This window comes from Thermobia domestica, chromosome 9 (genome assembly GCF_964235325.1).
Source record: "Thermobia domestica chromosome 9, izTheDome1.hap1.1, whole genome shotgun sequence".
Classification (NCBI taxonomy): Eukaryota; Metazoa; Arthropoda; class Insecta; order Zygentoma; family Lepismatidae; genus Thermobia; species Thermobia domestica.
Window position 1 is genome coordinate 282158647 of NC_137462.1, and position 26478 is coordinate 282185124.

At 34.7% G+C, this 26478-nt stretch overlaps 1 protein-coding gene across 5 annotated transcripts in view; it reads right to left on the reverse strand.

Annotated features, from left to right (window-relative positions):
• Window positions 1–801: 801 nt before the first annotated feature.
• LOC145660724 (uncharacterized) overlaps window positions 802–26478 on the reverse strand; it is a 261964-nt gene continuing 236287 nt past the window's right edge. For 4 of the 5 annotated variants that reach the window (XM_081726103.1, XM_081726106.1, XM_081726105.1 and 1 more), the window contains 5 exons: window positions 24844–24906; window positions 20875–20916; window positions 11342–11398; window positions 4234–4278; window positions 802–1100 (listed from right to left, as the gene is read on the reverse strand). In XM_081726103.1, coding sequence (XP_081582229.1) covers window positions 849–1100; window positions 4234–4278; window positions 11342–11398; window positions 20875–20916; window positions 24844–24906 — 459 coding nt within the window. In that variant the 3' untranslated portion in view covers window positions 802–848. The remainder of the gene's footprint in view (window positions 1101–4233; window positions 4279–11341; window positions 11399–20874; window positions 20917–24843; window positions 24907–26478) is intronic. The other variant, XM_081726104.1, reaches the window with a different exon arrangement.

Here is a 26478-nt window from a genome sequence, read left to right on the forward strand (position 1 = left end):
AGTTTTAAATATTACTTTAATGTGATTATTTTAATCCAAAATTTTTGCCGCCCCCTAAATTCTGCCACCCTGTGCTCGAGCACAGAATAGCACTTACCTAAATACGGACGTGTACCTAGTGCATATCAACCAAATGCATTGTTTGCATTAAAAACAGAAGAAATAACGTTTCCCGAACCATACCCAAATAAAGTAACTTACACATGTAAATTTAAGCGTCCGTCTGTCACAGAGGGAAAGGAAAAATGTATCAAAAATTGCAATGCATTAGGACAGGTCTTCAATCGCTCCCTGTAATTAGCAGAACTCGAAAACTTAATTTTTCTTAGGTATAAAAAATAAAATATCAAGTGTCCTATATATAGGATTCTGGCTCCAAATGGGTAAATGAACTACAATTAATAATAGTCCTTGTATACATTTTACGCTATCTTTTCGCGGTGCAAGTTTTAAATGAATTACGTGGAGTATATACTAACATCATATATAAGTGTACTCTGTATAAATTTACACATATTATCAAATAATGTAAGGATTATTCAGAGGAGTGGTCTTCTCACTGGTTTCGCTGGTCGATCCTCAATGGAAGAGCATTGAACGCACTAGAGTTGTTTAGATACCATCTCAATAGGTAAATCTTGTCTCCCCATCCTTGCTGCTGACATTCCATGTGAATTAATCTACACTCTTCGGAAGAAGAAGGCATGCGTGGAAATCTACTCAAACATCAATCTTTCGAATAGTTTTCCTGGCAATTACTCGGCATTAAAATGAAAATTTATTTATTTTACGTTTTTTTGCAAGAGAAACATTTATTGAGAAAATAAATTACATTTACACGAAACCACTCACAAACATAATCTTCTGATACAATTTATTAAGCTGAAAATAAAATTGGAAAAACAATTTCCGTAATCATCGTTGGTGTTCACAAAAAATGAAGAGCTTCCAGACCTTTTAAACGTTCCACAATCACATTGCTTCGTGTAGGTATAAACTAACGTTATCAATAACAAGATGTTAGCGAAAATCCACTTCAATTCGCCATTGGTACGAAATGCATCTACGATGTCATTCCACATTCTACATATATCCTCTACCTGTGGAAGAAAGAGAATCTGTTGAGAAACAACCACAACTTTAGCTGTTTAAAACTACTTATCTCTATGCGTGGTTAGGTGAGGGACCTCTGCAATCGATTCCTGCTGAGAGCTCAAATATTCCATTTACACGTTATGTTGTAATCATGAAATTTGCTATTAAAGCTCCAAAATGCATCCCTCAGCATTGCATTGCTGTATTTATCGCACAGAGCACCCCCTTGGTTTGGTGACTCAGCATCCCAGGAGGTGCTCTGTGCGATAAATAAATTCCTCCATAGAGTGAGAATTATACGCGGAATATCATGTTAGTTTATTACATTCTGTAAGTTTAAAATTTTATTTTGCTACATCAACTGGAATAAATATTTTCTCAGCTTCCTGTGTTTGTGTTTGTACTGTTCCAAGCTGACAGACAGACAATTGATTGTTGCTGTTATAATCTCCCATAATGGTCTTCCACCTGCAAGATGTTATATGTTCTCTATATATTTGTGAAATAAATATTGCTATACATTTTGTGATTCTTTTGCACAAGGGATTATTCAGTTCATTTGGACAGGCAACTTCAGCAGAGGACAGCTTGGTACGCATTAACACAAGTGTATCCGAGGAAGCCAAGATTATTTTTCTCCAAAATAGTCTCCCGTCTACAACATAAAGTAATACGTGGATTCAATATTTTAGTAACCCTCTTCATGTTAAAGAAAAACATCAAATGGAAAGTCAATTCTTCAGATACAAAGAAGAAAATATCTTTAGTTCTCTCGTGGTCAGGGGCAGATCCAGAGGGGGCGATCGGGGCGATTGCCCCCCCAGAAGAGGAAACTTTCTTATTTTATACATAAATAAAATCCATCCCAGAGTTTTGAGCTCGTAAAAGTAGCTCGAAGCTGCAGTGTTCAACCCAGCGCCCCCAAGAAGTCCGTCCTGGAACCGCCCCTGCTCATAGTTACATGGTAAGTGTATGTGTCCTCAGTGCTGAAGATTCAAGCTCGATTCCTGGCAGGAGCTCATGTGGTTCACATCCCACTTTAAGCTGTAGGTCTATGTCTCATATGACCTCGATGTTGAAAGAGACTGTAAACTAATGCAACCAACCAAAAATCCCAGATCACAGAAAGGAATTATGTAACCTACCACTTTCTGGTTCAGTGCTTTTCAAGTCACCCCTAGAGATTTCTTAGGGATTCCCGAAGCTTTCGAACTTTGTGTTATTACTACGTAAAAATAAAATAACCCTAAATGTTGTTCGTGAAGATAGAAATAAATTTATTAATGAGAACCGCTATTGTTTACTCACGAGTTCAATATTGTTTAGTTTTGTTAGTTAGTATTGTTTACTGCTAGAATTCACTATGTACAAACTACGGTTTACGGCGGAATTACACAGCAGTTTACCGTTTCTGTTCTTCAATAACAATTATTAGTAAGACGTTGAACAACATTTAATACTAAAAATTATGAAATTATGTAATTTTTATATATATTTTACCATAAACGTTTTCAATTTCTAATGTCTGAAAAAGGTTCGTAGCCACAACATTAAGACAGGGGACCTGATACAATTTTTAACTGACTTACCTTCACCTAACATCCATATATGTATATTAATGAATAACTGAAAGTTTCAGAGGGACTTCAGTCCACCCTGGCGAATCCTTAGATATGGGCCTGCTCTCGAAGACTAGAAAAGCATAGCGACGGTACTTTGCAGCTACCTCGTATCTCAAAAACAAAACACTTCTTTACAGAAGAAAGAAAAGTTTAAGAAATTTGGAGCTTAGTTGAAAGTTTGCAATTTTTCCAATGGAGAAGCTAATTACGATAAGAAATTGACCTCTTCATCAAAAAAGTCGCTGACTTTTAACTAATCTCCAACTTCTTCAAACGTTTGATTTCTTCTTTTGTCAAGTTTGGTTTTTTGCAAAGTATCGCCGTTGACGAATAATGAATAGCTCCATTAACCCTTTGCTTACATTACATCTCCCGCAAAAGGCAGATATAGCAGTTTCTTTCATGACTTGACAGTGGCTACGCGCTAAGATTTACTTAAAACACTGACACTTCACTTTTGTTGATACTTTCTAACGAAATAAAAGAATTATAAAATACAAACCTATCAATATGTTATGGATATTCCTAATACCCAACAGTAGCATTAATAGTTGTCGTTAGCTGCGCTGCCTCACACCAATAGATATGGGCAGCGTGTTGCTAATTTGCAGATTTAAAGTAATTATGCATTTAAAATGCAGTAAACAATGCAATTAAAAAGCAACTTTAAAACTGCGTTGTTTCAATGTAGATATTTTCAAAATAGGACAGTAAGCATAATATTTGTCTACTTACAAGTTAGTTGGTGTACAAACTGAAAACAGAACTTAAATATGTACAACCAGAGGTCTTAATTAAGCACAAGTCTAACCTAAAATGCGAAGTGAGAATTTCTGCCTCTCGAGATGGGATTTTATGACATTTCAGATTGGTATCACTACACTTTGTTCCTCCTTACGATTCTAACGATAGTACTAGTGAGGGAAACGAATGCAATACAAATTGGAAATAGTAAAGAACTTAGAAACCATAAGTAGAAAAAGCTCTTGTCTTTAAGGAGAATGTATTTAAAACATGTCTACTCTGTTCCTATGAGTTATTTTAGCACATAATTTCAATACATTTACATGTTTCGTTGCTCTCGGTGTTTAGGAATTCAAAACACGGCAAAACTTTATGAAAGTAGCCATTACATTCGAGAAAATAACCATAAACAAATTGTCAGCTTCGGTGAAATCTTGTGAACACATAGAACTGGGGACGATAAATAGCATGTTCTTTCAATATCAGTCCACTAACACATCACACAAATCTGTTGAGAAATGAATACTCCCTTTCAAACACGACTACCGGCTATAACTGTATGAAGCTCTTGTGTCGTAATTGATACTAAAGCGAGGCGAAACGAAATCTTAAAGAAAATTTATGATGAAATACCAATAGCAAACAAAGCTGCAAATATAACAGAAAAATATAGAAAACTGCATTTCAGAGTTTGGTTTGAACTACTTGTCTAAGTGCAAAATGAGCGAGAGTGAAATAAGACAGAAGATGAACAATTCGTAATTTTACTTACCACAGAATATTCTTCCTCACAAGCGCACTTTGAACGTCTGAGGGCCTAGAAAATAAAATTTTAAAATATGATAACGTAACGTTGTAAGTGTAGCTAAAAATGTTCCAGAAACATTATGATTATGAACAGAAGTGGCCTGATTTCAACACTTAAAAATTATTCCTATGACCTTAAATAGAAATTAGAAGTTGAAGATTTTGTGATCTGATTCAAGACATTTACGACAGGATTTGATCTCGAAGGTTTTTAACAAGCACTCTCAAAATATCAAACAAAGAGTACGGCACAAAGAAACCCAGGCGAATTTCTAATAATTTTCCTATGAAAGTGGATAACTATATTTCTCAGCCCTATTAATATGAATATAAATAATCATATTTGAATTATGTTAAAATATAGGCATTTTAAAATTTCTAGTGTACAATTATATATTTGGAATTATTTCCAAAATTGATTTCCCACATTACGATGATCCTCTATTGCAAATAATTTTTTTTAACATTTTGTAAGTGACGAAACTGAATATGACTAATTGGGCCGTTAGCTATGCTGAGAAAGTCTAATGAAATTCAGATACTGTTTTCTTGCTTGTATTGACTAGGTTGCTCGACAGATGGCGCTAGATCTACTCAAAACTTGGATATGCTCAGTGCTTTAGCAATTCAATTGGCAGGAGTATAGATAACGTGCACTCGTGTCAAGAACCAACGAAAACTCCCTTGTGACTATGTGGATAACTACGTGCCTTTGGCGTGGAAGATCTGGGTTCGATTTCCGACGGGAACTCATGTTCGGATACCACGTAAAGCTATAGGTTCGCGTCTTATATAGCCTCGCGGGATCCTTAACTTAAATCCAAAATTCAAGAACCAAAGAGTTTGCAGTACATGTCAATTGTAGTTTGTATCGCTATAGTATGATCCTTTATCAGTATGATTCTTCTTGTTTCTTGATACGTTTATTTTTTCAGTAAAGTAATCCCGACCTCTGGTTAGTCGATGATTTTATTTACTTTGGAGACGGCTAGCTTCGTTCTCGCATTAGAGAAATTCAACATATATTAACAAAATAAATTCATTGTATATTGTAACAATGCGAGCTTAACATGGATTCTTAGAAATCATAAAAAAATACGGTACTTTAATTGAGAAGATCACCAGGTATAACTTTATTATAATTTTCTTTTGGTTGAAGAATTACCTTGCTGATTATCTTAGCCGCATGTATAGTTATACAGATTTTTCTCCTGATGAGATTCAATAAATTGAGAAAATTGAAGATCAAAATGTACCTGTTACTTTTGTTAATTTTTGGAAGCTTCCTCTTTTTAATTATCTTATAAACGGAGAATGATCATTAATTCCTCGGAGCAGAACAAGGTAGTAGAACTGTGCCTTATAAAAGACAATCTATTGTTGAAGCGTACTTATGTGAAAGTGTATGGTACACTCCGTGCAGTTATTCCTGATGCATTAAAGTATTCTGTTATAAAATATTTTTACGATGAACTTGTCGGAGCTAGACACAGTGGCCGATCGAAGACGATCGCTAAGTTAGCCTCGTGCTTCACATTGCACAATGTGTTCCAAGAAATAACTGATTATATATGCCGCTGTGGCGTCTGTCAGAGAATAAAAGACAAATTGTCTTTTATACGGTACATATTATTTCGAAAAGGAATCATCCTAACAATTGCTTAAACATTGATATAACTGGGTGTTGCTTACCCAGGAACGAGTTTAAATATTTACTTGTGGTAACGGACCCATATAATTGGTTCGTTATAATCCAACCATTAACAAGTGTTTTTTCTAAGATAATTTTTAACAAGCTCGATAAGATATTTCATATGCATAAAATACTACACGATAGTGCGAGCTACTTTGTTAGCGAATAATTTAAGTATTATCTTTTTAGGCTGGGCATTAAGAATATTTGTACTAGCTCGAACTCACCATCTTGTAACCATACAGAGAGACAAAAGCGTATTATAAAATTAGTTTCGAAAGCTCATCGGGGTAAACATCAGACTAGATGGGATGAATATATATATATAAACACAATATAGTCTTAATTCGAGCGAGAACGCTGAGACGCAGAAGATTCCAGCTGAAATATACTTAGGCGTTAATTACTTAATCCTTTGGAGTCCGTTGGATAAAATTTTCGGTGTCTTAGAAACGACACAAGATAAAGATATGATTAATAATATTGTAAAGACATGGAAAGGCAAAACGGCGTACAATAAGAAACATGTTCCTATAACCTTACCCATTGGTAAACATATTGTTGTGAAGCAAATGTTAAGAGCCTCCATTAATAGAAATGTTATGCCTTGAATGTCTGAACCGTACATTGGTCCATTCCAAATACTGTTTGGTTAAGATCTTTAAAGGATAAAATGTAAAAATTACAAGACACATTATGTTCATGAAGAAATATAATCCACGTAGAAATTGTTGGCATCCTACTGGATATGTTTTTGTTTCATATGGTGTAACCTCGATACATGAGTCGACAACTAAATAGATGGATAGTAGAGTGATTTCAGACTATCAAAGTGCTACAAAGCCCTCCAAGACCTTTAGGATGTAGCTCTCTGGATTCGGCTTGTGCTCTGTGGAATGAGATCCTATCGGCGTAGCTTTTCGGAACTTCATGGGCTCAAAGTGAGTTAACTGATTTTAAAAATCTTTAACTGAACCGACGATGAGTGTGTCTCATTTTAAATGTATGGCTGGTTTATTAGACTGTTTCAAGATTAAATTTTTTTAAACTGTATATTCTTTAAAATGCTTTATGCTTTCGGGCAGGGAAATGGCAGACTTGTTCAAAAAAGTTAAGGAAGCAAAAAGGGACATTCTATACATTTCATACTTCTCCGTGGACATTATGCGATTGAGATGATTTACTGTAGGTGGAAGTTTGTGTTGTCACCTTGAATGTATTACTTAAGTGGTGCTGCCATCTATACGAGATGATGTAATTTATTGCAACCAATACTACTTTGTAGAAATGTTCTGGTAATATAATAGGAAATATCGAAATTTTCTACGTCCGAACGAGTTTCGTGTGGAAGTGATTATATAGTGTTTCAATATTATGAAATGGAATAATAAGGGTTTGTAAGATGAAGCTATATTGGAGAATCAACCTCTGACCGTATGTAGAATTTGTTTCCGTTTGACATTTCCATTCGCCATATGGTCGACTACTGATTGCGTAATGAACTTTATAATTTATTTCGTGTTATATATAGTATGTAGAAATTACTTTGAAGATGCAGATTTACGTTTAAACTTTGGAAATTTTATTAATTTTAGACATTATTTTGCTACTTCTGTGCAACTATTAAAATATATTACCGCTGGGTATTCAAAATTTTACTTTGCTTTTTGGAGTATTACAACATATGAAATTGTTAATTTGACTTTTTATTCACGTTTAGTTCTGTTGTTTTCATATAATAAATTGTTTTATTTTCGAAAAATATGTGTAATTCCAAATCCAGTATTTTCCTATTGCAATAAGCGGCTGATTAATATTTATCTAACCACTACATATGTCCTCTAGTGCTGGTAGCACCTAACGAGAGACTCATTACATTACAATCTCACTAGCACTGTTGGGGTTTTGACTAATCTGTGGGGGTTTTGACCTAGACCCTAAAAATGCACTTTTTGTTTTCACATTTGGATTTGTTTCCGCCTAATTGTGCGAGTGTCAGTGACGAGAATGGAGAACGCTTCCATCAGGACATTTCAGTGATGGAACACAGGTACAGTATAAAGGAAAATGGAGTGAAGCAATGTTAAGTGATTTTTGTTGGATGATAAAAAGGGATACTAACGAAACAGAATACAGGAGACAGGCAAAGAAGAGACGTTATTAAGATTGACATTTATATTAATATGTATTGTATACAGAGGTAATTATTCAAGTCTTGATATGTCATAAATAAAAGAGGCAACTTTTGATTGTAAATGTAATTTTCGTGTTTGGGAACTCAAAAACAATAAAGAAAGTGTATTCATTGACCCATAACATTAAATCATGAAAATTTTCTAGACTTCCCCCCCCCCCCTTAGATGCTTCAGGTTATGGGCGTGTGTTTCGGTTATACTTCGACACCAATGGTGACGTAATATACATAGAATGCAACGTTGCCAGACCTTCCGAGGTGTTGCCTCATGAATAAGAACGTGAGATGCTTGGATATCTCCCCCCCCGTTACGCCGAAACGAGAACCAATCGAAAATTTTAATTATCATTTTCGGATTCAGCACCTCAAAATTAGTTAAGAACGGGTGTTTTTATTTCTATAACAAAAAAAAAAAAAAAAAAAAAATTTAGAACAGTGATAATATAAAACGTTCGCTCTTCAAATCGACGATTATTGTGTGTATTGTACTAATCTGCGAAATAATTACAAGTTGTTAGTGAGAAAATAGTTAGACTAGATCTCACTTAAACCACCTGCTGATAATGTTATGAGAAAGCGTCGTTGCAAAATATACTTTCGAAAGCATAACAGAAACAAAGTCTTGCGCTAAGTGCTACAAACAGACATACTTCGGAACATGGCAAACACACGTGCACAGACTGTTGGTTCAAGTTAGTGTAACATGTTACTTTTGTCTTATTCACATGTAACTTAAATATATTTATTCATAACTGAAAGAAGTAATTCTGCTTTTGTTATTCATTGGGGTCCGCTGGATCCCAGCAGCACATTACCGCCAGCACAGTTAAAAGTTAACTTTGAATCTCTCTTCAAGAATTGCTCATATAAACCACGCAATGTTCTATGCCTCCCTTTCTATTCTTCTTAGTACCTGCATGGAATGTTTTCCCTTTTCTTATTTTTATTGAATCTGGTTGAACAGCAGCAAATGAGCACAAGTGAGTAATTTTTGGAGTAACATAAATCATATAATGTCAGCCTAGAGTGAGGTAATAATGGAAATGACTTCTTAACGTAAATAAATTTATCTCTTTGTTCTGATGTTACTTCATTACAAACGCATTTAATACAGGGGTGCAAATAACTAAAGACACGATTTTAATGTGCAAAAATGTGGTAGGAAAAAAATGAACAAAAGGGGCTGAAAAATCATTCTAAAAGGTGCAAAACAGATGCTAATAGGATATCTTTTTGAAGTGCTATAGTATACAGTTACATGAACATTCTTTATTCATTTCACCAACAAATATTGTTAAAGTCTTGGCTTTAAACATTGTACATAAATTGCAAAATTGTTTTATTTAATCCCAAACTTGTACAACATTCAACATTCTTGTAATAAAATTGTGGTTAAAACCAATTCGGTATTTTAAAAAAGAAAACTTCAATTTAGCAATATTGTGGCTTAAGAAACCGTCACATACTACTGGATCTTCAGAAACTGGTTATACTTGATTATGCACAATATTTCTATATTTTCAAATGTTAGTTTCTATCGCTTGGAAACCAGTCGTACGTACACATCTTGTAAGCACATGGACAGAAAGTTCAGTAGAAATTGCAAAGGTTTTTATGTCCGGATTTTTTTTTTCGCAAATTCAGTTCAAATTTATCCCTAGCAAATCCGTCAAGATTGCGTCTAAATTTATGGAATATTGTGTGTAAACTAGATTGAAAATAAAACATATTGTTTTGTCCAAATGTTTTAAAAAAAGAGAGAAAAGGGAAAATAAACTTGCTGAAGGCTAAAAGAAGTAAGAAAAGGGGAAATTTTATGAATCTAGCAAAAAAGGTGCAACAAAGTGCGTTCATTTCACTTCGTTTTCTGCCCGGAAATACATACTTTGAACTTTGCTTGTTATAACAATTACATTTTTAGAAAAGGCGCTGCACCTTAAAATCCACTCTCTACAAATAACCATTCGCCCACTCGCCCGGGGCGAGTAGTTCATAGGTGTGGGCGCGTCTTTATATAATACCGAAGGTAAGTAAACGATTTCTATTGGGGATTGACCAGTAGTAGCTTTTTTCTTGGGCTAGTAAAATTTTGTTGCTTATTTGCATCCCTGATTTAATAGGAAACTCGTCATACTAAGAATGTACTTTTTGGACAAATTTTCTTTGTTAGGCATACACTCCACATTTTCTGCAGAGGTAACACAAATATGCTATTATAGACACAAAGAATCACTTGATGCTTAGATGTTTCTCTAATTTTAGAACAATATATATATTTTCAAATCTGTTACAGGCCATAACCCTAAATATATATCTGTGCCTCAATAATTACACAGGCACATGAAATACATTATTATTATAATTATAATTATTATTATTATTAACAATCATATAAATATACGTAGACATGGGAATGAAATGTTCTTGACCATGCACCCGACCAATTATATGTTACACCCAGTACTATTTAGCAGTATGATTATTTCAGTGTTTGTTGCGTAAAAAGTACTAAGTACAAAACGTTCTGAACGTTTGAACTTAAAACCTTCTTATAATATTTTGTGGGGAGCAATTTATGCAGAGATTTAAAACACTCAATACTTCGCCAGGAGTATAAAGCGCTTAATAAACTTTGTTTTTTAAAATACTTTACATAAGCAGACGATTTTCAATAGCAATCTTTGTCAAATGATTATGATTAATGATTTTTGGACTTAACACCTTTTACACAGCAAACACAAATTTTGTCGCTTACAATTATTCGTATTCATATTGTGATTATCTTATAATTCTTATAATTTAAAATCAACTAGTAGAGCTCTGCTTGCTTTCTTGGAGGGGCACTCTAATCTAGCCCATAGAGTGTCGATCATTGTACGCAGTCCATGCATATGACCCGCATTAGCATGCAATCAACAAAAATTTATAAGCACAAATTAAACAGATAATAAAACTATTTTTTGAGAGGAAGGAGGGCGTATGACTAAATGTTAAATTAATTCAAGGTAGTGTCATAGGACTAAAACAGTATAATCGAAATGGCGTAGACCTATACTGGCGTCAGAGACAGAGTACGAAAAAGAAAACATATAGGATAAGAAACTATAAAATGGGCTATTCTAACAACCATAAAACTCTAAAAAAAAAAAAAAAAAAAACGCTTATAAAAAGGAATGTGCTTCTTACAGCGTTCCCCAACGATGGTCTTGGAGAGTCGTCCGGACTCAGCGAGTCATCGTCTGACTGGAAATCAAGAACAATCGTACATTAGTAACAGAAACAATGATAAAAAAATTAAATACTAATTTCATAGATTAAACTTATTCTATCTGCATAGGAAAATAATTTCGTATTAACCCTTAGTCGGTAATATCCGTCTCCTAGACGGATGTACGATACTTTTTTCTTCAGAGTTGGTACACATATTGGAGGTATGATCTGATACTTCACCTATGCTTCAGTTGTGGGTTGACTGTGCAATTTTCAGCAGGTGGATGCGTGTCTAGCTCATTGTTGCAAACTTCGAAGTGTATAAAGTTACTTCACCCCGTCTCGCAAGCGGATATTACTGTAAAGGAAATATATTTTATCCGTCTAAGGGACGGATATTACTTTATACTGACAACTATTAATATTTGGTTGTTTCTTTCGTTTCGAAAATTGAATATTTTAAGATGTCAAATAGCAAAGGTATACCACAAAGGAGTAAGGTTATACCACAAATGGCTATAGAACAGTTAGAGATGGCTATAGATCAGAAACTGATTATGATTACGGATCCGATGACTCGTATGTTCCTGAACAAGATCATTTATCCAAAAGTTCATAAAAGCAATCCAGAAATAGATTTTAATGATGCCAATAACATATCTGATAAGGGATACAGCAATGATCAGAGAAGTGATCAGAATAATACGAAAGTACAACAGAAACTGATAGTGTTTATTGCAAAAAAAAAAAAAAAAAAAGTTCAATCAGATAGAGTTGCAAGAAGCCAAATTTGGGTACTAAAACACCTAAGTAAAACGTTAAAAAAAATTGTCATCATGGGCAGGACCCGCGAATTAGTTATAGAATGTTCCAAATCCAGAGGACATCTGGCATTTATTCCTTACTGATGACACTTTGAACGAACCTGTAAACTGCATTAGTGTACAATGGAAGTGATGAAAAGAAAGTTACATAACTCCTTCTCAAGTTATAAGAATACTGATAAAGACTAAAATTGAAGGGGTCATTGGTTTCATGACTTTGTGATCCATTTTCAAGTCGGGGCGTGAGAGCTTGGTATCACCTTTATCAACTGACTGCACTGGACTTCATGCTTTTCATGCAACCATGTCTCAAAAGGTGTGAAGTTTTGGTTTGATGACTCATCTACTCGTGAACGAAGGATTAGAAAGAATCCTCCAGCAGTAGTGTCCAATGTTTTCAATAAGTTCATTTCTAATTGCCAAACGGCATATTCTATTGGGGTGCATATACGTGTTGATAAAACACTACAAGGTATATATTTAGAAATTAATTCTTAGCGGCGAAGCATGTTGCATTGAACTCATGGGTACATTTACAAGTGAACTACGATGTGCTTCTTATCCAGTTTATTAATTTTGTTACGTAGAATCAATTCTCTGGGTGTAACTAAACCTTATTGAAAACTTACTTACACCACTTTGGCTTCAAGCGTCTCAATTGTGCGTGTCCGTCTCTCAGGCGGATGTTACTGTTATAGCTTATTTTTTGGATGTTACCAACTAAGGGTTAAAATTAATTGGTATTATCCTAGATAAAGTATATTAAGCTGGAGCACCAACGTCTTTCATTCACTGTCAAATACTTTCATAGATCACTGTCAAAATAGGATCACTTAAAAGAAAAACAAAACCTTCAGTAGTTGATCTTAACAACAAGTGCGAAGCATCTGAACGATTCCGATTTTAATGTAACAATGTGAGGAAAGTTCAAAATCAAGTTTACAATTAGCAAAATGTCAGGGAAACGGAACAATAGGTGTTATCTAACAGGGGGAACTATAAGAATTCCAGAAATTCAAAACATAAATACAAAATTAATAAATATATATATATATCAGCGACGATTTCCTCACGGAACAACATGTTCCCTGTCTTTTGCGTCTCTGTAAGTAATATTTAAATTATTACAAAACTTGCATTATCAAAGGAAAAACTCCGTTCGCTGCCTTAGTGCAATAAGCTCCATTGTTGCAGTGAAGGATGAGAGGTATGTTTTCTTCCGAATGAAACTAAACAGACACGATCATAGCGAAAAGGCAGAGGAAGCTGTGCCTTTGGACTGTTCCCATATGTGTATTGGGGATAGTGGAATTTAGCGCATCATACAACTCAGTTTGTTTATATATACTTTAGGCAAGAGCTTAAAAGCCTTAGTGGGTGATAATGGGAACTGTCCGAACAGTCATATCTTTTTACTAGTGACATTGTAACTTACTATGTGTCCAACGACGTTGCCATAGTTTTCGTTCCCGTTACACTGTGATTAATGACTTTCTTTCTTCTATATAGAGAAGGGGAAAATGAACAAACATTGACCAACTTGGCTGCATATATGGGTCGTTCCTTTCTATTGAAAACAGGTTGAAAGTGTCAAATAGCAAAGCACTCGGAGATTCCAGACTACTTTTTCTTCCCCAAAACATTTGATAGATCCCATTCCTTATTCATGTGACAGAGAATATCAGCTTTCACTCACTCCTCTATTCTCGCCGAGAGCTGCCGTCCAGTTCTAATTTTGTTGGCAACACCGAATTTCGGAGAAAATATCTGTTTCACTATCACGTAATAGGAGGAGATGGCTAATAATTCGATTTTCTATACCACTCACTAAGGCTTTTAAGCTCTTGCCTAAGGAATAAATCTAATTTGCTAAGGGATAAAGGAATTTGTTAATTCTTTTGTATAATGTTGCATACGACACTGTATCACTTTTTCTGTATAAAAATTGGAAAGGCTTAGATTTTCGTGCTGCTAGATTAACTTGTGGAAATAAAAGAACGGCGAACATGTGAGTGGTATTTCCTTGATGTTCAAGAATTCGGGAATTTCGGTTTACACAGAAATGAACCAGACAATGTATGATAGATCAAAGGGAATTGAGTCCTTGCGATTCACTGGATTTTACGATAATACTGATATTTTAAATGGCAGGCCTACCCCTCACCTTGCAGAACTTAAAGTGAAAACAAAATCTTTCATTAGTCATTTTCTAAACAGTCATCATAATTCTACGAAATAAGAGTGCTCATCAAGCGATAAATTGTTATATGTCATATTTATTTTGTTACTGGAAAGGCGTTTGAAACTCTCAGAATTCAGTGATCATTTTTTAATGTAAATAATGTGTGATGAATAGTCCCAAAACCATCTCTATGCAAATACTGCGTAAAAACATGGGATTACACAAGGAATGACGGTCAAGTAGATTATCAACATTTCTAGAGTACTGTATGCTTCAGAGGCTTGGACATTACGGAAGCTAGATAAGAAGTATTTAGAGAGCTTTGAAATGTAATGTTCAAGGAAAATGAAATAAAATGGACACAAAAAGTAAGAAACGAAGATGTTTTAAAACGGATAGGGGAGAAGAGGACGCTTTAAGCCAGCATCCTTGGTAGGAAGGCCAATAGAAGGAACGATGGAAGGAAACGAGGAATAGGAAGAACACAAGTGATTGATGATTGGAAAAATATAAAAAATATTTGGAATTAAAAGAGGAGGCTGAAGATTGGGAAACGTGTACGAAATATTTCTAGACTCAAATCTAAAAAAGATAAAACCTAAAAGACTCATTAGGCCCAGGACCTATCAAAAATCAGAATACGTAATAATAATAATATGAGATAGTTAAGAATATAGAAAATGTAAATATTTGATTAGTGCCGGAGGTTTTCTTTAGCGAAGCAGGGATTTGGAGATAGAAGACACAGAGAGGGTAGGAAGTCAATCAACAAGAGCAGTTACACTGAATTTGATTGTAAGACATGATTAGAATGTTGCTAAACATTTAGTGAAGAAACTACGTTTGGAAGAACTTCCAATGAAATTCAAACTGACCTAAGTAGCTCTGTAGCAAATGAAATGGTTAACGAAATAAGGCATGGAATTTTCAGTTCTCCTTTTGTTGCAATATTACTGCACAAAATAATAGGCGTAGCAACTTTGAATACTGTCATGGATGGAAAAATGATTTCCGTGGTTCACAGATGTTACTGGAAATCGATCAATCGCTTTATTACTCAAGCATATGTAAAAATAAAATGAAATATTTAACTTTCCTCGATTATGTCATTTAGCGTAGAGAAGATGGATGGTTATGAAAGAATTTGTGAAATGATAATGTGGAAGAAACAGGAATAAACGCATAAACTTGATGTTTTCCATGTTACAGCCATTCTAATATTACCTTGTTGTTGGTAATATGGAAGGGCGTAGTACAATTTCTTACCTGTTCCCCAATCTGCAACAGCAACGCACGTCATATATACAGCAGGGCAAGTATTAATAATTGGGCCTTTTAGAGATATTAAGTTTAAAATATGACACATGAAATTTGTGCTGCCTACAGTTTAGAACCTTAATAAAGATTTTTATTCCTTCTAGGGGCCCCAGCTGGCGTTTAGTGAAGTAGGGCTCAGGTTACATAATAATGAATATATTTTCTTCATAGATGGAGCATCGGCAGCACCTTAAATTATTTTCAGTTGTTTTGCAAATGATATGGTGCGCTCATTCCATGTTTAAATAGCTAAATCAAAGAGACAATGTTCGACACAACTTAACGCGTTGAGAAATAAACATTATTTCTGGGGCCTTGAACAGCAGACACTTACTGAGATGGGTCCAGATGAGGGTTGGCCACAAAGTTCCGGTTCCGGCGGAACCGATTACCGCTTCTTGCAGATCTGTTTGTCAGAACTAGTTCCGTAACCGGTTCCACACCTGGATCGAAAAACCCGGTTCCGGAACCTTGTCATCTAGAACCGGATCCGTTCAGAGCCGAAAACCGGTTCCACTAGGAACCGGTTCTGCCCATCTCTAGTCCAGATCACATTTTCGTTTCATGTAAGAAATTTTTTGTTCTTGGGATATGTTGAACTTATTCTATGCTTTATACATTCATATTCGTATCGCATCGTACGGAATAACTAAATTTTATGATGAAGTGGGTCCCTTCGAAAGGAAGGAAGCTTAGAAAGAGGGGTAGAGTTGAACGTTTGCCCGTTACCTTCTTATATGTATAGGATCTGAAAAAATAACAACGCCAAACTATATACGTCTATTTAGTGGCTTCTTATAGGCCTATATGTTGCGTTTTGGAGAGGCTGCCTGAATTGATCATTGGAATTCAGAGTAGTAACAATACTAAAACTTATTACCTGGTCACTTAAGACATTAAAACAAACATAACTGTAATTATTTTGCTTTTGTAATTATTGATAGTGAAGCTTGGAATTTCTCACAAGTTGTGTATTGTACTTGTAAAAGGCCTTGTAGAGTTAGACCAATAATATTATCAGGTCTTGTTTTGCTATACGTGGCAAAATAATGTAGTTAATTCACCTTGAGAAAGAAGGACGGTGCCTTAGCTGCAAAGCGCACACCTCTGCTGCAAGCAAGTGGTCTGAGTTCGATCTCTGCCATTTAAGTTTCTGATGGACAGCATCGTCTGCGGGTTTTTTTCGAGGTTCTTCTGTTTCCTGGTACCTTTTTTATTTCATTAATTCTTTTGTATCACTTCGTTTCATTAAGAATCCGTCTGATTTAATCTCGAGGGCTTAGCAGTGGAATATTAAATTAAAAATTTAACTTTCATTTCAGTCGCCTTGCAACAAGAAGAGCTGACATTTCTAACAAGGAAGTCAGTGAAAGTTTAAGCGTAAAGAACGTGAAAGTCAGAAACGTTATGAGTATTTCTCACTATCAACCATTTGATAGATCAGCCATTATTTTTCTATTAGTAATCATCAATTTACATGATTGGTTAGCGTTTTGACAAATTTTCACTTGAAACAATACATTTATTACACCACTATATCATACAAAAAATAAATGTTTCATTAAATGTGATTGACGTAGCTACTACCATTGCCTCCATCATATTATAAATGTACTGTATGTATATACTATATGTATATTTCCATTATTTCCTTTCCATTTCAGCAACAGTTGAAACCGAATGTGCTTTGTATCAATTTTTTAATGTAGCAACTTTGGACACTAATATCCGTTGTGAGAAACAGAGTTCCGTCATTGTTAAACTGCTACTGGAATGGGTTTCCTCTCATATTTCACATAATCTGATACAGAATATTTATATAAGCAGGATTTGCCAACACTGCTGGATGCTAAAGATCATTTCAGGGTTATAACTCCACCCCTTTTCAGTAAGATATGACAATATAAACATTTACTACATTTAGATATATGTATACATACAAAAATCGTGAAACAATGTAAACTTGGGAGCTTTAAGCTGGCTCTTGATGAAATTCTGCGTACGCCACTTAAACTAGTTTCATTGTTAGTGCTGAGAAAGAGAATTATTATTGGGAAGGCAGTTTACGATATATTTCCACTCATAGTTTTGGTACAACCCAACACTGAAACAGTGCTGGAAAAACATTTATACACCGGAATGACCACAGCTAAAGAGGTCAGGCAAAAATAGTGATTCTTGTGCTGGAATATTCACCAAGAAAAGAAGCCCGTTTGATGTTATCAGCGAATATGTGGCCTGATGTGCTTCGTCGAATTCATCTACTGGCACGCTAGAAGAATTTACCATCCAATACAATATTACCAACGTTAGCCATGTTATTTGTTGCTAACTTAGCCTGCGCTGCATAAATAAGAGTTAGGTTCACAAACTTTTTCAACGCCACATTGCTGAACGTAAGACAAAGTCTACGATGTACACTCGGTGAGGTCAAAGTGGTAAAACATGTTTGTATTGAACGAGGCTTACCTCACACGTAATGGCAACATTCGGGGAATTACGTTCCGCAGGACCTCTCGCCACGGACGTATCGAGTATTGCCCCCTTGGCCGAAAAAAATTCCAACAAGGAATCATGATTATCACCAGATATCGGTTACGAGGGGAAGTTGGAAGTATATAATAAAAGCGTGCATGAGAATGCTTGCTACTTGCAAGAATATAACATATTCCCAATCCACCCCTCGTTTGTACAGAGCCTGGTGCGGATCCACAATAACAAAGCCTCCAGCTATAGCGCCACATTATACTTCCACTTTTTTCAATAAATGGAGAAGAAATTGTTGATAAGCATTGTTCTCTTCTGTAAAAAGCCCGGATGCCACTACAAAGTCTTCGTCTTTGAACTGTTAAGAATGATGTCTACAACATATCCTGACTGACCTATGGAAAACCTTTAGGGAGGAATAGGATAAAATTGCGATGTTCATCCTACAATGTAATTTGTTGCAATGAAAATTCTGATGTGCATCGATAGCCAAATAATGGTGATAGGCCGATAGTCTCTACTTTTCAACGTTGCCATGGATGCTCTAACTCAAGATCTGAGGAATGAAGCCAACTGGTGAATGATGTTTGTCAAAGGGTAGTGTGCTATGCAATACAAATAGAAGGGAAAAAGTTAAGAAACAGAGTTTTGGAGGAGGCCTAAAAATTAGTAGAAAGAAAACGAAATATGCCGAGATCAACAGAGAAGAGAAGATAATAGAGAAGAGAAGAAAACGGAGAGAGGTAATAAGGCTACTAAAGACTATGTAATTTATTATTGTAAACACTAAGTGGAACATAGATACAAACATAATTTAGAAACACAGTACGTCAGATTATGCAAGATTGACCAAAACTATATATACAATGGAATGGAACTATTTAATTTAGTATAGATATTGACTAACGATACGTTATAGGCCTATAACTTAAAAAACAAGGTGTTTTCCAAACACATTAATAACATCTTAATACGAAATTATACAGTGTTTTGGAATTTGAAGAATACATTGTAATAATTTGTAGAATATACATGTTTTTTGATTAGTTTAGTAATATAATGTAAAGTAAATGGAAGTAGCCAATAAAGAGTATTGTATATGGTAACATTAGTAAATTGCAAGAAATAGTATATACTTTGCAACGTGTATCGTTTGACCTATATGCAATTAAATAATATATGTATTTGTAATTTGTTTTGTTAAATTTCTACTTTTTTAAAGATTGTATTCTTGAGGAAATCTATTGATACTATATAATCTAAAACTAGTAAAGTATTTTATTTTGTTCTATTCTATTCTATACATTTGAAAGTTGGAGGAGTTTGAATTCACTCCTTTTAATCAAAAAGGTTTTTTCTCACGACCCTGTAAAAAAAAAATAATAATATTAAATACGAGTTATATGAAAACTGGAAAGACTTAAGAAAGTTAACATGAAACACACGCACACAATGCGGAAATACATTTCATGTTGAGTCATAGGCCTAAAGCTTGCTTCAATTGCAGTTTATATAATGCTCATGTTATAACTATATTCATATTCAGTGGCGGCAATTGGACGTTAAAAATGGGAGGAGGGGGGCGAGACATGGTCTGAATATTTGTATATGAAAGTTAGTTTTCCTGGTTTTTTCTAACAGTTTGACAAAAGGTTGTATAAGTAATAGGATATCATTTTCAGTTAAAATACCGTACCGGTATATCATATTTCATATTTTATTAAGTAAATTAACAAGAGCAATGCCGTTTGTACTCTTAACAAGCAAGGTGTAAAGAGATTTGATTCCTTGCTCATGAACATCTTAAAATTATGTCTGGAAAATTTGTGATCAGATTTTTTAGTAACAAATTTGCAAATCAAATAAATAGAAAGGATAATATTAATTATACTAATGAATAATTAGGCTTGTTTGGAAAAGTTATATTGAAACTGAAGATTAATGAACAACTTATATTTTTAATTCCACACTTGCCATTAAATGTATGTTATTACGATTAGAAAATGAAAGACAGTAAATACTACAAGCATATGCTGCGACATTTGAAGAAATATGCAATTGCAGTATTAATTGCTTTGAATTGCAATTATAATGCAATTCCTGTAGTCAAGGGTGCCGGTTCCTCTATAAATTTGTGTGGGGGCATTCAGATGGTGAAGGTATATATATGAAGATTTTAAGACAAATTGCATTCAAATTATGCCAAATATTGTATATTTATAAATACAATAGGGGAGGCCACATGAGCTTTCGGGCGCCCGGGCCCCCGGCCTCCCCAGGATCGGCGCCCTTGCCTGTAGCTTTCTTAACTGCACGGGACCACATATAATCAATACATACTGACGCAACGGCAAATATTATATGGCACCAATTTTGTCTATGAACCAGAAATACATACAAAGGCTTTACATTTCCAAATGAAACTATATACAATACAGGGTCACTTCAAAAAAGTGGGGACAACTGTCCCCTCCTTCCCCTTCCTAATCTCCGCCTCTGTTCATATTAGTAGGTAGATTGTGCGTTATTATCTAATAACATACAGTATGTTGCGAGACTGTAATGCAAATACTAAAAAGAAAAAGATAAGTTTTTAAGTTCTTTGAGAAAGCATAGAAAGATAAGGAAACTTTAAGCTAATTCTACAAGATAAATAAAATAACTGTAGAATAACCAAAATTCATATTATAGCTACTTACCAAAATATCTACATCTTCTGCGAACTGGACACTTTGTCTCTCCTGAAATTAATCGATTATCGATCAAATGAAATGAATTAAAATTTTAGTAGAGCACAAATACATCTACACTAAAGTTCTTTATGTCTAAAGTAAGTTTAACAACAGTAGTAACGGAAGTGAAATCAATTTGTTTCACCTCGTTCAGATAATATGTCTGATGAAGACAATAATATATTCTGAGATTAATAATAGTAAGCAGTTGTTTTTGTCGGGTTTTATCTTTAACTTGGACGTACTTCCAAAGCTAGAATGTGAAAGCATTCAGTTTGTTCTAGTTTATTCTGAAGACAAATACATTTTATAACTTAGGTAAATTGCATTGTATAATTTCAACTCATTATAACAATAATTAGAAGTTAAATGCTTCAAAATTCCTTTAGTATGTTCAACACGTTCAACTCAAGAGTTAAATTTCGATTTGAACTACTCACTGAGCAAAAGAATACGTGTATTATGAAAATTATTAACGTCTAAGAGTTTCACCAACTGTCCACTTGGCTCCATTAGACACTACGAATGCACATGTAATGACAGATTATGTATATATATATAGGAGACGATGAAACAATCCTTGAATGCTGATTGGCTACCATAGGCTAATCCCCTTTAATCACAAAATCAGAATATAAAACAGTAACTAAAATCGCTAATTCCATTTCCCCCCTTGTTGACATCATATACATACAGATCTAATTTAAAAATGATCCTTACAAATAACTCTTAAATATAAATACTAAATAAATAATATGGAATAAATAAAGAAATAATGCTAAATTTACAAAAATAACCTGTACAATTAACATATTCAATCTTCAAGGTTAATTAACAATTTAACAATCTTAAGGCTCCCACTTTTCATAAATTTTAAATTCTGGATTCCAGTTCATGATCCGATCACCTTCTAATTCAATGAATCTGCCTTCTTTCCATTTTCTGACTAACCTTCTCTCCTCTTGGCCCAGCAATTTCACTTCACTCTAAATTAATGAAATGTCCCGTGTCTCTTATGTGCTTATAGACCGTAATTCTGTCTCTTTCCAACTTACCATCGTCATTATGTAGTTTTATTCGCTCTTTTAACCTCTGGGAGGAAGAGACAGAGGCCATGCAGGGAATGATGAAGGAGATTGGAGGTATTTCTACGTACAGATTACTAGAAGTAAAGCGAGGAAATAGGGGAGAGAAAAGGAGGAAAGAATGGAGAAAGGAGTAATATACAGGGTGTTTAAAAACAACACCGACAATGTTTGGGAGGAAATTTCTGGCAGCAAAATAAGATAAAAAGTATAGACCAACCTGGGTGCAGAAATACTTCCTTTCGGAGTTACAAGCTACCGCAAACATGAAAAAAACAACTTTAAAGGTCCATATCTCCACAACTATGAGAGCTACCGTAGTCGGGTCAAGACTTTACTTAGGAACTAGTATGTGCAGTATCCAAATATCCATGTTTCAGTATTCTGCGGTACTTCCGCAACAATAGTTATAGAAGTAGTTGATGAGTACTTCAGAGTATATGCCCATAGCAAAACTCCCTTTATAAAAATTGTTGTCCGAGTACGTTAGGATTCTGAAACATGGATTTTTGGATAGGGCACATATTAGTTCCTAAGTGAAGTCTTGACCCGACTACGGTAGGTTCCATAGTTCTGGAGCTATGGACCTTTAAAGTTTATTTTTTAATGTTTTCGGCAGCCTATAACTGCGAAAGGAAGCATTTGTGCACTCAAGTTGGTCTATAGTTTTTGTCTTACCTTAGTGACAAGAATCACCTTACAAATGTTGTCGGTATTGTTTTGAAACACCCTGTATAAGATCCAGTGTATCAAGTGTGATATGTAGTATATTGGGGAAACGGGAAAGACGGATCTTCCAAACGTTGAAGTTGGGAGGGATTTTCTGCTTCTCGCTAGTTCAATTTTCACTATTTCTTAGTTTTTGAATTCATTCCGGATTGTATTGTTAATGGATGTGTAACCGAATGACTTTTAGAGAATCGATTGAGAAATTCAAGTGAAAGAAATAAGTCGACCAGTTTCGACAAAATCGATTGTTTTCCAGTTTTCGAGTAGCTTGAATTCTTTGTGCTGAATAAAGTACTTAAAATTAAGTTCAATAACTCCGTATGTAAGGCATAAAGTGGATGTATCTATGATTATGCAATGACACATTCGTTCTTACTTTTTCTCTAATTTTTTTGATCCTCACATCAGAAATTAAAAAAAGCCTCTAAAGTTAAGATCATTGGACAGTACAAAGTCAGGAGGGGGAGAAGCAGCCGTCACTACAGATATGATTATCCCTTTGCAGAACTCTGCTGAAATGCTGCGGCTTCTGATTAAAAAAGTTTTGTTTTTCTCTTTTTTAAGTTAAATCTTTCAGTTTAACGTCACATGGTTATGCCTTTTTGACAAAGAGAGATAGATGATTAATTCAAGCGAATGAAGATGGAAGAATTTGTGGAATGAAGAAAGTGGGAAGAAACGGGAGAACCCCGAGAAAACCCACGAGCACGGTGTTTGTCCACCCAAAGTCCACATGGCGCGAGCTGGGATCGAACCAGGGACCCCAAGCACCGGAGCTGAGCGCTCTACCACTGAGCCAGCGCGCCCCCTAACACGCCATGGAGAGTGTGAACCATGACTTGCATATAGAGGAAGTTCGGGTATTATGGAATAGTCGGGTAATATGGAATACCTCACTATCTTGTCTGTGATGTGTTGCTTCCAAGCGGAAAGGAAAGAAACTACTATCGTACGTTCCCATGGTGATCTACAGTCAGTCTCCTTGTGACTGTGACATTCGTTGTGTTGGTAGACGTGAAAATTTGATTTGTTATTCGTGAAAACTTTTACAGGTAAGTGTTTTACAACCTGTATTTTCTTATTGAAATGTAATAGAATAACAATTCTTTGTTTACTTTGACGTTGGATATACAGAGTGGTAGTTTGATAAGCGCCATCATCCTATACGTCTTTGAATGCGTTTAACAGCTCTTTCGTTTCCAAGTTGGCATGGAGAGCAATATGGAATACCCGCAAGAAAAGCATGGTATTCCGTATTATGTATGGTATTCCGATTACAAAAATATCTATCGGTATTGGGCAATTAAACATATATTTATGATGACAACAATGCTACGCGTATTTTTTATTACAGCAAATTCTCTGATGATACAAGGGGTGGGCTTGGGTCCAGCATTCATCATGTTTAATGTGAGCACACAATGACTGTGCCGATCCTGAAGCAGAGTTTTATATTTATGACTTTTTCAAGTAATCACATTCAGTTATGGCTTGGCATTCAGAGTTTTCATATATTGTCACTATATTCATTGTATGTTCAACAGAAAACTTTTTTTCTTTTCTATATAGGATTTGTATTCCATATTACCCGACTATTTCATATTACCCTCGAAAGTGGTTTCTTTACAAATTACAAATTTTGGCCACCCCTATAACGAAACTTCTTTACCAAGATACACATAAATAAAGCCAAATATGTAAGGCGTATACTTGTTTTCCTTTTTGTTTTAATGTGCAGTTATTAACTGAGTTACAAGCGAAACAAAAATGGTATTCCACAATACTCGAACTTCATCTAAGAAGGAAATATTGCATATATTATTTTGCTCTAGAAAGGTAAGGATCAAGTCTGTATAGTTAAGGCTCAGATTTGCTGCATCAGTATCTTACAGCATTATCCCCAATAATGTTCTGATTGTTATCTTGTCGAATTTTTGACGGATACGTTAAGCCAAGCACCCAGTGATATTCTACCGATATCTGTTACTACGTACACCAGAATCAAAACATTGTTTTGGAGCACTGAAAAAGGCAAATACTTATTATTCAATTTCGTTATTTTCTAATATTAAGTAAAGAGATTCTTTTTCCTTTGCAACACAATATTTCTTTATAGACTTACCTTGGCCGCCATTCTCTCCAGATATGTTGTTGGTCTTCTAAGTTTGGGTTTAGGTTTAGGAGGCTGAAATTTATGACCGATAGAATGGCATTAAACATTTGTAATCTATCCACATTGTTGATATATTTTGTATAATAAAGCAAATGATATGTCTACGGTACTAAATTATTAGCGTTTAAGAATTTAGATTGATTATTAGATTGATTTAGATTGATATTACAAAGTAACATGCCAATGTTTGGGTTGTTATTGTACTGAGCATAGCCACAAACAGGATCACCTGAAGAAAATTTTCTAGGGGCCAATCTCCATGTTTACTATATTACTTCTGGTATTTATGGTATTTAATATACCTGGTTTGCTATATTACTTACACCTTATCGTAAGCCAGGGTCGCCCATGGCCACAAAGTATGAAAACATCTTATTTCTGATTATTTCGGACCTCATGGCAATTAAACTATAATTTGGATAATTCGAGTTCTATAGAAGTGCGAAGCCCTCTCTCCGTTTAGGTGATTTTGCTCGTGTTTCATAAATATTTCAATATTATTGTTATAATCTTGCATAAATTACTCCCATGAGATATTCGCAAGAGCTACTTTACTCTTGGGGTGAGTTTTTTTTTTTTGGTTTTTACAATGTTGTAAAATATCTCTCATGCGATTTTGACATTATTTTATAAACAAATATATCATTAATGAGCCTAACATGGGTATACGGACAAAGGTGATATGTCCATGCCGTAATTTTTGCAGGTGACAACATTCAATCCATCTCACAAATCAGAGGTTCATGCAAAACTTTGTTTTTATTAATGGAATATTTACTGGAGGTTCTTTTGTTTTAATCTAATGTGCACCAATTGCAAAAATACTTCGGGCATTATCCACATCAGCCAAAACCTGACTTTCGAAGAAAAATGGACATATCACCTTTGTGCAGATACCCATCGATTATGTCATAAGTTATTTGATATGGATCCCATTCACCATATAAACTCATGCATTCTTGTATTGGATTTTTATTGTATTTAAAGTATGCGTTTGTTATTTATTTCCATCTACTACAAAGTACTAAGCTAGCAGTGTTAATTTATCTATAATGGAGTCTCCATTAAGAGTACATTTTGTGCCTAACATTATGCTGCATTTGGGTCTCTTCTAACTCTGTTTTCTTGTCTTCCACCTACAAGACTGTAAGGTCTGGCAAAAAATTTTAAAAGATAACCCCATGAATTGATTACTTAGAAATAATTTGCTATACATTTATAACATATCAATTTCTTTTCAATATAAAGACCAATCTTAACAAGTTAACAAACACGTTTCCAAGCGGGTTTGTTCTTCTAACGCAGGAACAAAATAATTGCAATAATATTTGAATATTTTTGTTTGTATTCATGAAAGATCTTATAACTATTCTATCAGGCCTTGTTTCCATTTTGTACTAAAACACAATAACACACTGATCAAGGCTATGTGATAATATGTAAAAAAAAAAAAAAAAAAACACTATCACGTAACAGTTTCAACACAATCACTGTGTCTTCATCAGACTTCCACTGCTTCTGGCTGCTGGGAGTTGGTCATCACTTATATATACTATCCGGAGATCAACTTTTAATTAGGCTCCG